The sequence below is a fragment of the Lactuca saligna genome, chromosome 9, assembly GCF_052625555.1.
Source record: "Lactuca saligna cultivar CGN05327 chromosome 9, ASM5262555v1, whole genome shotgun sequence".
Classification (NCBI taxonomy): domain Eukaryota; kingdom Viridiplantae; phylum Streptophyta; class Magnoliopsida; order Asterales; family Asteraceae; genus Lactuca; species Lactuca saligna.
Window position 1 is genome coordinate 22,880,610 of NC_136425.1, and position 13,858 is coordinate 22,894,467.

The following is a 13,858-nucleotide window of genomic DNA, read 5'->3' on the forward strand; positions in this document are numbered from 1 at the left end:
TATATATATATATATATATATATATATATAAAGTACACGTCTTCACTATCCCAAAAATATAAATTTCGTAGAAATCCGACTATGTATGAATTAAATATGATTTTTATAAGATATAAAAGTTAACATCGCACAACGAATGTATGACGTAAAAAGCTGCGAAGTGAATTGTTGACTTTTCGTTAATGCGACCAAAAGAAAATCGTAGTACTCCTTAAAATAGGAAATTTGAGAAAAATAATGTCAAAAACGGAGTTCGTACGAGAGAGTTATGATTTTAGCAAAATGATTTAATTTTATAAAAATAGGGACAAAAATATAAATTTAAAATTAACAGGCAGAGTCTAAACGAAAGTTGTAGATCTTGTCGATAACTACGTGTGGATATAAAGAACATCAAAAATGGAGTTCGTATGAACGAGTTATAACTTTTAATTGCACATTTACGTATTAAAATAAAATGTAAGTCATGTATACGTATACATATATATACATATGTATATATCATTAGAAATGTATCGACATGCGGTCGTAATAGGACTAGTGTTGAGTATTTTCGACATTTGTTTAGTACAAATATCATTAAATCTATTTTAAATAGTATTATACAGGTGTGTTTAGTCATTTAAGTAATTATAGAGGTTGGTTTTTAAAAACCCAATTACTATAAATAAGAGCCTCTAGGCTCTCATATTTCTTGCACCTTTTTCTTATCCCCCAAACATTTCGTCCCTATTGATTCGATTTCTTTTTCTGTAGTTTTAATATAGTAAGGTGAGCGCTGAAGCGCTGCAAGAATCTTTCTTAGAAAGATTCAGCGACGAAGTTTTGTCCCTACAGAGTCCGACTCCTAGCAAAAACCCCCCTTGTAAGTAGGCCTGGCAATGGAGCGGGTTTTGACCCTGATCCGATCCAAACCCTTAACAATTATATGGGTTTGGAGCATAGTTTGTGATCCGTTTACCCGTTAACGATCCGTACCTGCTAAACCTTTTATTAAAAGGGTCGGATATGGATCATCACCGATCCACTCCGTTTATAATCCGCCCCATATAAATTTATGTTTTATATTACCTAAAGGTTACATTAAATTCCAATCAGAAGTCAAAAGAGAAAAGGCCAATGACTAAATTGTTTTTACATAGGACTCGATGACTCAACTTCTAGACTTCGAGTCTTCTCCTAAGAGTCATAATTTCAATTCATTTATATTTCATCATGTAATCATCAATTTCATTTATAAATCAATAAGGTCATTTATCAACTGAAAGAAAGTTTATAATTATTATTCTCTATCAATGCAATCGATGATCAAAGACCAATTGGAAGTAACTAAAATAATGATTTTAATTCCAATAGAAATTCCTCGAGTACATAATGTGTTTTCTAAATCAAAACTTAGTTTTATTTAATAAATGTGATTTTATGATTTAAGTAAAATGTGTTTGATTATTCAAAAAACCTACGGGTTATGGGGCGGGTTTGGATATCTGCTGATTCGGTGGATAAGGGTATGAGTTTGATTATTCAAAACCCTGTGGGTTACGGAGCGGGTTTGGATCGGATTTTAAATTTTTTTAAAAGGGTTTGGATCAAGGTCGATTCGCTCCAAACCCGCCCCATTGTCAGGTCTACTTGTAAGTAAGTTAAACTTATCATATTTTAAATATAACTTATATTTAAAATTATTATTGTTATTATGAACTTATAATAAATATTTGGGCTATTATTATGACTTATATAAGTGTCGTTATAATATCTTTTTAGCTACTCGCGGTACAGAGAATCTGGTTTAAAGGATCGCATAGGGTTGTTGGATTTCAGAAGTGTTATATGCCAAAATGGTCATGCCCTTCGGTGTTTTATGTCTGACCCCTGTCTGTACATAGTGGTTGGAAAATATTGTTTAAACGCTTATATAATAATAATAATAATTTTAAGACTAGTAATTAGTCACGGTAAATATTATACTAAAAATCTAGTGGCAATAATACTATGTTTCATCGAAGGAAATTATATTGTTAATAAGTGAAACGCTGTCCGAGTTTGGAATCATCACTTTAACAAGTGAGTGCATAGTTACTTTTATCTTATACATAGATATGAAATATTTAATATAAGTTATGTGTTATGTGTGCATATTATCTGTGTACTTAATATTTATGCTGGATGAACAAAAATATACATGTTTTAGTTATTTTAAATTGTATATGTATTTTATACCTATAATTATGATGAGTAAAAGACGGGTAGATTAAAGATGAGATGAACAATGTGCGATGAAAAATGAGATGAATGATGAGCGATGATATATGAGTGGTAAAAAATTGTGAAAAGCGATGAGCCAAGCAATGGCCCCGTCATCTAGCAGAGTATAGATGACAACCACAGACTATTCTAGACAGTCCAACGGAACACTAGCAGACTCGCAACATGTAGGTGTTGTGAACGATGTGTTCACCCGGTGTACTCTAAAAAAACCCATTGACATGTATTGCGGGTGGGCTCCCTAAAATAACATTGTCAATAAATGAGATAAACCCTGACATCTATGGACTTAGCGCTTGTTAGATGAACCTTGACAAGTATGGACTTAGTGCCTGTTATATAAATATTGGTAACGATGGACTTCGTATCTATTCCTTAGGACAATCCTTAGGAATAAATAATGAGGAATAAATGATTCTTAGAGAAGATACTTAAGAGTAAAGAAGATAATGGGGATGGATAATGTTTGATGATTAAACATAATAACTTTATTATTGTGGGTTGAAAACCCTATGTACTCACCAGGTTTCCCAACCTGGCTCACTTAATTTATTTGTATCACATGTGTCGATACGAAGCTATATTACACTAAGAGATTAAATAAGATGTAAATCACTAATGTAAAAGAATGTAAGGTCTGTTTATGCTTATGGTTCTGTATTGACAATGACATCCCAATGTTTTAATATAAACAAATACATTTCTTCGGAAATACTTTGATAAAACCTTTATCATGTTTTCTGGAAATAAAATTCCGCAACATTGTTCTTTTAAAATGATACTCTGATTTTAAAATAAGAATAAATAAAATTTTTAAAATGACCGTAAATTTGGGGTGTCACAGTTGGTATCAGAGCATTAATTTAAGCGAACTAGGAATTAGGATTTATTTCTAGAATTAAACTTAGAATGCTAAACGATGATCGTGATGAGTATATCTAACTTATTTTAGGTAGTATACCTGAATAGACACAAACACTAGCTTATTTAGGGAAGATGCTTAAAATGATTTTATGTGCTAAATGATTTGTGATGTTTTATGATGCCATTCCTTGATTGGATCTATGGTCTATTGCCGACTGGATCTGGAAATTTTATGTGTTCAGATTTCTAAACGTTTAATTACGGTATTAGAACTTGCATGTAGCTTTTCAGAGTAATAAGGGGATTTACATGTCGATTGTAAATAAAATCTTTCCTATATTAATTCTCATAGTTACACACGAACGTTTGATTTGGTGTATAGATTGAAATGGCAAGAACCCGAAGCGGTGTTGGAAATGCAAATGGAAACATGAATCAGCAGCTTCAACCCCAAGTGATTAAGCAAGTACCAATGGTAGCAGCTGCACCTGAGCCAATCACGATGGCAGGAGTGCAAGCAATGATCCAGATGATGTTGGATCGTCAAATGGAGTAGAAAGGTTCGAACTTAAAGCTTCGAACTTCGAGATGAGGTAGTATACCTGAATAGACACAAACACTACCCCTCCATTCAAGAAGGTTTTGACGCTGAGAAGAATTTCATAGTCCCCAATTTGGCAACTTAAAGCTTCGAAATCGTTGGTGAAGTAAGGTTGGAGTAGAAAGGTACGTGTATGGAAACAAGAAATTGATGATTATGAGGGTGGTTATCTTCGTCTATGGAGTTACAAGTTTGAGCTAACAAGTTGTGTTTTTTTTTATGAAACAGATGGCTTCTACTTCTGGAACTGAGAAGCCTAAAGGGACTAAGCTCCCTGAGAAGACATATCTTCCAGACTTTGACTCCGATGAAGATACATTTGACTTTAGCTTCTTGGATTTTTCTGAAGAAACTTTCAAAGCCCCCTCAAGACTATGTGATGATCACTTTCTTAACTTATTGTGTGATGAAAACGTATTAAAGAGGAGTATTGATGGAATGGTAGATGATGGAGATATTCCTCATGTCAAAAAAAAGAGCATGCCCACTTAGATGAGGACAATGAAGATGTTGGTGTGGAGTATAGGGTGGATGATCCCAATGTTGACTGGAAAGAGATGAGGCCCCGATTAGGAGACTGTTATGAATCCCCTGCTCAACTCAGGTTTGCTTTAACTAACTATGCAGTCCATGGAGGGTACCAGCTTTATTTTGAAAAAAGTGATAGAGTGAGGGTTATAGCTAAGTGTGGTAGTGGAACCAGGGATAGCAATGATAATAACAAAATACAGTGTCCATTTAGGGTTGCAGTTGGATGGAAGTACAATGGAAGAACATTCCAGATAAAATTTTGTATTGAAATGCATCTGTGTGCTAGGAATTATCATTTTGGTTCCTTAGTTACTAGCAGTTTGTTAGCCAAACACTACCTGAAAGATGTAATCATGAAGCCCAAGATGACATTGCTAGATATGCAAGCAGATGTGCTACAAAGGTTTTCAGTGAGTGTATCTCTTGGACAATGCCAAAGAGCAAGGGCTAATGCAATGGGGATGATTGGAAGGGAAGTTAGAAGATCACTATGCCAAGATTTGGGACTATGCAGCTGCAATTAGGTTGATTAATCCGGGTACAACTTGCTTGGTGGGGGTAGAAAGTAATTTGGGGTTTAACTATTTCAAAAGGTTTTATGTTGGCTTCAAGGCTTTCAGAGATGGATGGAGCAGAGGACGTAGAAGGGTAATAGGACTAGATGGTAGTTTCTTGAAGGGGTAGGTTAAGGGGGAGATTTTAACTGCTATTGGGAGGGATGCAGACAACCATGTCTACCCAATAGCATGGGCAGTTGTGAATGTTGAGAATAAGGACAACTGGACCTGGTTCATTGATAATTTGGTTGCTGATTTGAATCTTGGTGCTGGCAATGAATTGGTTGTTATTGATGGGTTTTGGTCATAAGACATCCTATGTGCTCATACAAACCCTAATGCTTGGATCTAGGTTTCTCTATTGTACATGCTTTGAATCCAAGACTATAAACCCTAATTCTAGCATATGGAAATCAATATTAACATATAAATAGGTTTAAGATATTACCTTGATTGTTATGTAGTAATAACAATCCCAAATCTCCTTGTAATGACTTTGGAATGCTTAGAGTCACAAGTGTCACTCCTTTAATGGCTTACAAACACCAAGAGAAAATGGAGAAGGTAGAAAGAGAGAGGAGAGAGGTTAGAATTTGTACTTAGGACTCCTTGGGAACAAGTGCACGAATTCTAAGGCCTTAGGGTCTTTATATAGGTGTAGAGATAGGGTTTCAGTCATTATCCTTATCTAGTTGCTTATCCACAAAGCAACCATAAGATAAGCCTTGACAACCCTTATCCTTTATCCTTTGAACGATTTCAAGGATCCTTATCTCCTTGAATTCGTTCAACCCATATTTAGGATAACCATTACCATATTTTGTAACTATCATATAATTACAATTCAGCCCCTCTAGTTTAATTAATTACAATTGATCACAAAATTAATTCCTAATTAATTATTGACCAATATTAATTAAGAAAATATGATTTCTCCTTTAATATATTATTCTTATAACATATTAATAAATCATAATAACCTCTCTCTTTTTATTTATTTCTCCAATCAAGTTGCGTTGGTGAAGGCAACCCAAAAGGACCATGCACCATCGGGTCAAGTACGTACCAAAATAGTTATGGACTTAGACACTAATCCAACAGTCTCCCACTTGGATAAGTCTAATAACTATTATACGTATGACTTCAGATCCTGATCTGCAATCGTAGCTTTCCAAAGCCGCTGTCAACTCTGATCCTATCAGATACACGTGTCCTTAGATAAGGGATCATATATTCCTCCATTCTAGATATCGTATGAGATATGATTTCAAATCATTCTCTTTGTACTACTTCTCGATTTCCGATTTATGACGACATACTAATTGAACAAATCAAATTAGCCCTAGCCCGGCCGAGCATTTACGTTTGTCATCATTAAACCATCGAGGGGCCCAAAAGATATCGCTTTTATCCTACTTGAATAAAAGGAACGGATAAACTTTGATACAATGCTTGCTTGCACTCACTAACCAAATCACACACAACAATATGTTTTATAACACCAAGTTACTAGTGCGTTTACATATTATCAATGTGCAACCGATTTGCAAGATACAACTCACACATCTCGGTTTCAAGAATATAAGATGTTATCGTCTCACTAATCACTCGTGATACAATTCATGGAGTGATCCAAGTGAGCGTGGGTTTAATCCAATGCTCAAATTCATATTCATAAGCACTCATGAACGTTGCAGCAAACATTTGCTTATGTCTAATACTCTTTTAGATAATCCACACACCAATTCACGACAGTCTTCATTCATATCTACTTCCAACATATGAACGACTGTGGCCCGTTTGAATAATTCGATTATTCTTAATAAACTCAATTATTCTGGAAGTCAAAACATGCAAGGTGAAACACAAGAATAATACTAATCCCATATGGCCTCAAACCTTTGAGTATAAATAAAACTCCTTTTATTTATCACCATATTGATTACTCATTATTTGTCGTTTCGGGTAATCAACTTCTTACTTGAATTATTACACTTGTCCCATGCTCCTAGCATGCACACAATGTTTACCTATGGTTCTTACTTTGTGAAATAGACAAATTGAACACATTTCCAATCATTCTCATTTTACAACTCCAAATCCTTTTTCATAAGTGTAAGAATATCAAATTCTTGCTACTTATAGAATATGCTAGATTCTAACACTTTATGCAATGATCCTTTCGTAATGTCACTGCACCAAAGTCACAAAGACTATTACCAATGATATTACAAAGTCCTCTATCGGAGATTGTTACAAGACAATTCCTTAGATATGATGTCTCTCTCTCAAAGTACATTCCTTTGAACATCCTTTTGCATAAAAGTTTCTAATCTAGACATAGATTTTTAATATTCAATTCCCAATATGGACACGCTTCCATATTTTCCATATGACAACTTATTCTTAATAGAATCTTATCTATTCATAATAATGTCAATATGGTCCATCCAATACCATGCTTCCAACTACTCACAAGCGCCCAATCCTCGTCGAACTTTGGATTGTCCTTTGATAGTTGTTTAATTATTTTAGTCAAAACCAATTCTAGTCCCTTTTCCCTCTAAATGCGCTAGACATTTGGAAAATTTTAGAATGGTCAAACATTAAAGCATTTGCAATCGATCCTATACCCGAAGCGTATGGGACATGATGCACAATGTTTTATTTGCTATGTTCTCAAAATTCGAATTGTGAAGAGGAATGCCGTAATCATAATCGAAATTTTAAGAACACACAATGTACCTTTGACTAAATTTATTAACATTCCACAACCTAATCCTTTAGATTTGAAATGAAGCATAATATTCTCTCCCTTAATTATAGCAAAACAACTTTACAACCCTTACGACTTTGCAAAGTATAACTCTTGTTTTTATATAATTAATATTACCAACTTGCAATACTTTCCATAATAATCATACAATCATAACTTTTATGCTCCCACTATCATGATGATTATTATAAAACATAACATTTATGCTCCCACTAGCTTCGACATGTATTCATAAACATCTTAACTTCCAGAAAAACAATACCTATTGAATTTCTTAAGTCCATGTTTCTAATACTTAGTGCTTTGATAATATTTTATCAAGGCTTCTTGAACTTATACACCTTTGCCTTCGATAGTTCATATGTGTTTCTAAACACTTAAGACTAATTGCCAAACCTCACAATTCAAATTATGGAAAGGGATACCGTAACCATAATTGAATTCGAGAATGCAATTTTACAATCACTATCTTCTTAAAATCTTTCTTAGTGAAAGCATTTCCTCACAATCATTTTCATGAAGGAGGAAATCTTATGACACTTAGATTTAAACGGTGTATGTGTTCCTATCCATGTGAATTTGTTAAAACCAAAGTTTACGACAAATTCAAACTCATATGGACCGAACTTTCTTAATCTTGATTTCTTGCCTTATGGTAGCACAACTGCCCACCATGTCTTCCAAGTAGTTAAGCAGCTCACCCTTTCCTATCAATGTACCTTTCATCGATTAAGGTGCTTTGCCATTTATGCGTTCAAAATGAGAACTCATAGAACTCACATGCATAATTAACTTAATTGGAACAGCACAGAATCAAAATATTGTCAACACGATAGGTTGTAAACCTCAACTCGTGTGCTAGTGATGATCAATAAGGTTTATTTGATTTGTTCTTGAAACCTTTCAAGACCATTAAGACTCCCACTGACTCCTTGACATATAAGATTCTCTTGTCAATAAACATTTGTTGACAACCAAATGTTCAAGAGTTAGTGTAGCTTTTATCAAAACACTTCATAAATTGGTCCTAGTTGGTCTTTGTCTTATCCAAGACATCACAACTTTCCACATTTGATGAATGTTATAAACCTTTAATACTTTTCACTCATTATCATAATCTTAACTTTAAGACTTGTTATTGGAACGAAGTATGATAGACTTCTTGATTTAACCATTTCTTCAATCCTTGATTCCTCTTCTTAAACATACAATTGTACTAAGACTCACTTAGAGGATCAATTGAGATATGGTTCTTAATCATTAAGACCTATCATAAAGCATAAAAGGTACTCTTCCTTCTTCTTAGAATGGAGAAACTTTATCTTTCTGCCTACTTGATTCTTCTTATTCATTTTACTATTGATCTAAACCCTTTAATCAATTCAGAATTACACTTAATCTTGTAAGTGTAATCATATTTACTAAGCCTTTAGTAAATCATGACGAATATCTTTGTTACTCTTATGGTGAACTTGATCAACACACAACTTTGTGTACTCGATCTCCTAGTCCTTCACTTGACACTTTGTCAACGAGTTTGTCTAATTTCCAAATATGAAATTTCTCATTCATCATGCAACCAAGTTGCGTGATTCCAAATTTCAGTCCAATTGAAACTTTGGACGATGAGAAACTCTCCCTATTTGGTAAATTCTCGACATTCCCATAAATAACATAACTAAGAATCATATCCATTCGTTGTAGAAATATGCAAACATCAATTTTCATAACGATTTCATTGCAAGGAAGTAAACAAATAAATAAATAAGTCAAACAAAATTTATTTTATTTATAAAAGCAGCGGAAAAACATTTGTCCTTACAATGCAAAATCTATTTGAAAAACTATGTAAAAGGAAATTTTCTAACAACTCTATCATAACTATCTAAGCTCAAAATCCAATCTTCAAGTCCATGCGATCAAGATCCATCTCTTGTGATTAGATTCATCTTGCTCTCTTATCAAGCTTCCTTTCTTTTCACTGATCCTTCAAAACATTCAAATGCAATCTTATCACATCATGTATTAAGAATCAATGAATAGGAACTTAACGGAGTTAGATAGTGGATTTTACCTGAAGCGTGGTCATACTTTTGACTCTCCCATCTCTTAGATCTCTTAGGTAAATAGGGTAACTTCGTCTCCAATGCCCCTTCTCTTGGCAATAAAAGCAAATTGACTCTTTTGGAACAACACATGGAACTACTTCAGACATCGCCTTTCTCTTGTGATCAAACTTTTCGATCATTGCATGTCTTTCATTGCCATTGTCTATATCCATAGAGGTCTTGAAGGCAGATTCACCAATCAACTTTGCTTTTCTATTGCGCCAAACCATTGCTGATTCAGCAGCAATAAGAATATAAGTGAGATCTATAAGGGTCACGTCGTGGTTTATCCTATAGTACTCTCTTGCGAACTCACTATATGAGTTAGGAAGTGACTGAAGAACCCAATCAACAGCCATTTCCTCACAGACAACGGATCCCAACATTCTTAACCTATCAATGTGTGACACACTGACTTTCCTTCTTTATGTTCACTTGCCAAAAGGGCTTGAGTGATCTTGAACTTTTCAAGCCTTTGAATTTGTGGGTTAGGGAGAATAATTGGAGGAGGAGGAGGAAGTGAAGCATGATTTCTTGTTCCTTGATCGAATCTTGGAATATCATCTTCACGTGGAATGCTTGTTCCACGGGATTTGGGAAGACCATAGTTGTCAAACTTTGACATCTACAAAACGGGAGAAAAACGAATTCAAGTTAGTTGATAGATTGAGTCCTTAGTAAATCACTCAAATGAAATACTAAGGCTAGGACCCAACACAATATTCTACAACCTAGAAAAGGGATGCCGTAATCTAGTTGCAGAATATTTTAAGGTAAGTGAATGACGATTCACTAATTTCCACCATGAAAAACGAAAAAGAAATTTAAGTTTTAAATCTATGAAAACTCCTAGATCCTTTGAGATTCATTGAACTTTCAATGGCATGTTTAAATCTCGATATGCCCCTCTTGTTTGTGACTGGGATGCCGAGGATCACAAAGCGGGTGTGAATAACCATGCAAACTTACACGGTGCCCTCACATGTTACAGTCACCTATTCGATGTGCCGGTAAACCACACACGCTCCACCGAACTATGACAAACATTAAGTCACCCTTTGCTACCTTTGCTTAGAACCATTTAGTGTGCCGGTAAACCACACACCCTCCATTAACGTCTTCGCAAGGGCACAAAGTGTAATTTCATGGAATTGCATCAATTCACTTTTGCCTAAGTAACTAAGATTGGGAATTAGAAAAACATTTAGTTACTTTGTATTTCATTATACTTATAATGGAAGGTTTCGTCCTATCCTACCCGTTCAGCTAACGACCCTCCACTAGTCAAAAGTGCGGTGGGTAAGAGTGGATACCCATTCAATCGCCATTTTATAGGCAATTTCCTTAAACACCCCTTATAGACCAGCTTCATGAATGAGGCCTACTTACGGTAAGACTGACTTTTACTCATACATATATATAATGTTAGACTTTTAATGTTATATATATAATATAGGGTGCATTTCATACTTTTAAAATACTATGTGGTCAAATTTAATAATTATACCTTTAATTCAATTAAATTGCAAACCAAAACTTTTATGGATTTATTAAATCTCTTTTAATTATACACCTTAATTAATTAATAAAACCATAAGGGTGTGATTTGAACTTTTCAAAACAATACTAGGGTTTTAGAATTTAACACTCCTAATTAAACCTTTTTTAGTTTTAATCTATCTTAAAATTTCGAAAACAATTTAGTTTTAATCTATCTTAAAATTTCGAAACAATTTAGTTTACAATATATATTACCAACAGTTATATCATACCAACACAAGGTACCATAACATACACTAGTATACAATATATATTTGTATGTTACAGTCATTAATATTTACATGTGTTGTGTTGTGTTTGTTTGTTAATTATAGGGACTTTTACAGGCTGTGTCAGACCTACTCCCTAATGTTGAGCACAGACAATGTGCTAGACACATCTTTGCAAACTTTAGAAAGAAATTCACGGGATTAGAGCTAAAGAGTTTGTTCTGGGAAGCTGCTATGAGTACAGTGGAAGGGGACTTTCTTGCTACAATGGAGAAGATAGAGAAGATAACAGAAACATGATACAATTATCTTATGGCAAGGAAACCTGAAACTTGGTGCAGAGCCTTATTTTCTCATGGGTATGCTAGTGAAGCAGTAGAGAATGGGGTTGCAGAATGCTTCAATGCTATGATCAAACAAATAAGGAAGAAGCCTATAATCACAATGCTTGAGGAAATGAGGATTCTCCTTATGAAAAGGTTTTTTCATCAAGGTCAAGAGGCCACCAAATGGAGGGGTAGTTATGGGCCTAACATACAATTGAAGCTTAATGAATTTGGGAAAGATATGAGGTAATATAAATTTTTATTGGCATGTATCCAAAAATATTAAGTATGTATTTATATGTGTACTTTGTTTGTTTTGTGTGTGGGTTGTGGATAGTGGTGCCAAGTGGTGGTGATGTGTTTGAGACTAGGTATGGCTACAATGGATACAAGGTTGATTTAGCCAATCACACTTGCACCTGCAACTTGTAGATGTTGTCGGGCATACCATGTGTGCATAGTCAAGCTGCAATCAACTATGTCCACAAAGATCCAAGTGAATTCATTTCATCTTGGTTCCACAAGGACAAATATGTTGCAACCTACAGTCAGAACATACAACCTGTTGGTGGAAGCAACTTGTGGCCAGTGACTGAGTTTATTAAACCATTACCACCCCTAGTTAGAAGGATGCCTGCAAGACCCAAAGTAAATAGAGTGAAGCATGCATCTGAATCAGAAGATGCCAAATACCCCTCTCAAAGGTTAAAGGTTACTAGGACTGCGAGGTGTGGAAAGTGCCAACAACTTGGGCATAATAAGATCTCATGCACAAATGATGAGGTACCTAAACCGCCTGTCCCAAAAAGGAAGATTGGAAGACCTAGGAAAGATGGGGGAGGCCAACCTGTCTTTGATTAATTCCCTCCAGCTGATCCTGCTATACCAAGAAGTGATGCTGCTCCTCCCACAGTTTCAGAATATGGTGATCAAGTTAGTGGGCCTGATGTACCAAGAAGTGATGTTACTCTTCCCCCAATTTCAAAATGTGGTAATCAAGTAGGTGGTCCTAATATTAGTCCTCTAAAAAGGACTAAGATGATGGCAAGGAGAGGAGGGAAAACTAAAGTGTCTGGATCAAGGAACAAAACACCAAAGAAAACACCTAATGGTAAGAAACATAAGATTAATGCAAAGGAGGATGTGTCCCTAACCTGTGATGAGGATTTTGTTGATCTTTTTACACATACACCTAATGGTAAGCAAGGTATGAGTCAAGCAATAGAGGATGTTCAGGAACAAGAACACGATGACAATGAGGTGAAGGTGAGTGAAAGAGTTACTTTACAAGAGTTGCTGATGTCTGGATATACATATGCTGATGCAGTGGCTGCTATGAAAAAGGTATGTTCTGGTAATCACTATTTTTGGCTTTCATATTATAGATTTACTAACTACCTTTCCATATTGTAGGTTTATTGAGAGGTTGAGGAACAATAGATTGAAGAAAAACAGGCTAAGGAACGAGTTGAAGATAGAGAGGTTGAAGAAGAAGAAGTTGAAGGCATACAGGTTGAGCAAGAAGAAGTTGAAGGCATAGTGGTTGAGGAAGAAGGAGTTGAAGAGACAGAGGTTGGAGCAATAGTCCTACCCTCCAGAAGAAGTTATGGTGCTTACAATTTCCATTGGGAGAAAAAGAGAAAACCATCTGAAAGAATTAGGAAGTTGAAGCTCAGGAAAATGGTTGAAGATGTTGATGGTGGTGGTTCCTCCAAAACCCCTTGGGTTTTAGAGTAAGGAGTTGTGTTTAAGGGTTCAATGGGTAGAATGGGCATTAGTAAATAGGTTGCCCTTTTTGTAAACATCTACTTTTTGTGTTTAAGGGTTCAATGGGTAGAATGGGCATTAGTAAATAGGTTGCCTTTTTTTTGTAAACATCTACAAATGGTACACTTGTCTTTTAGTAACAAGCTTCCAATTCATATCCATAATGTTTGGTAGAATTGGAAGTTTGGTTCTAATTAGGTTAAATGGTATGATAGTGGTTTTTGGGAAGCATTGTAAAGTACATTCCCATTTTTGGGCTGTTAAATATTTGGTATGATTGTTAAGTTATCAATA

At 35.0% G+C, this 13,858-nt stretch overlaps 1 protein-coding gene across 1 annotated transcript; it reads left to right on the forward strand.

Moving 5' to 3' along the window:
- The first annotated feature begins 12,229 nt into the window (after positions 1-12,229).
- Positions 12,230-12,658, forward strand: LOC145016086 (uncharacterized). Its single transcript, XM_078974508.1, has one exon. It carries the CDS (start codon positions 12,230-12,232, stop codon positions 12,656-12,658), a length of 429 nt encoding a protein of 142 aa, XP_078830634.1.
- Positions 12,659-13,858: the final 1,200 nt, after the last annotated feature.

Coding starts and splice junctions, on each gene's coding strand:
- LOC145016086 (XM_078974508.1), top strand. CDS start 12,230: ATGTTGTCGGGCATACCATGTGTGCATAGTCAAGCTGCAATCAACTAT.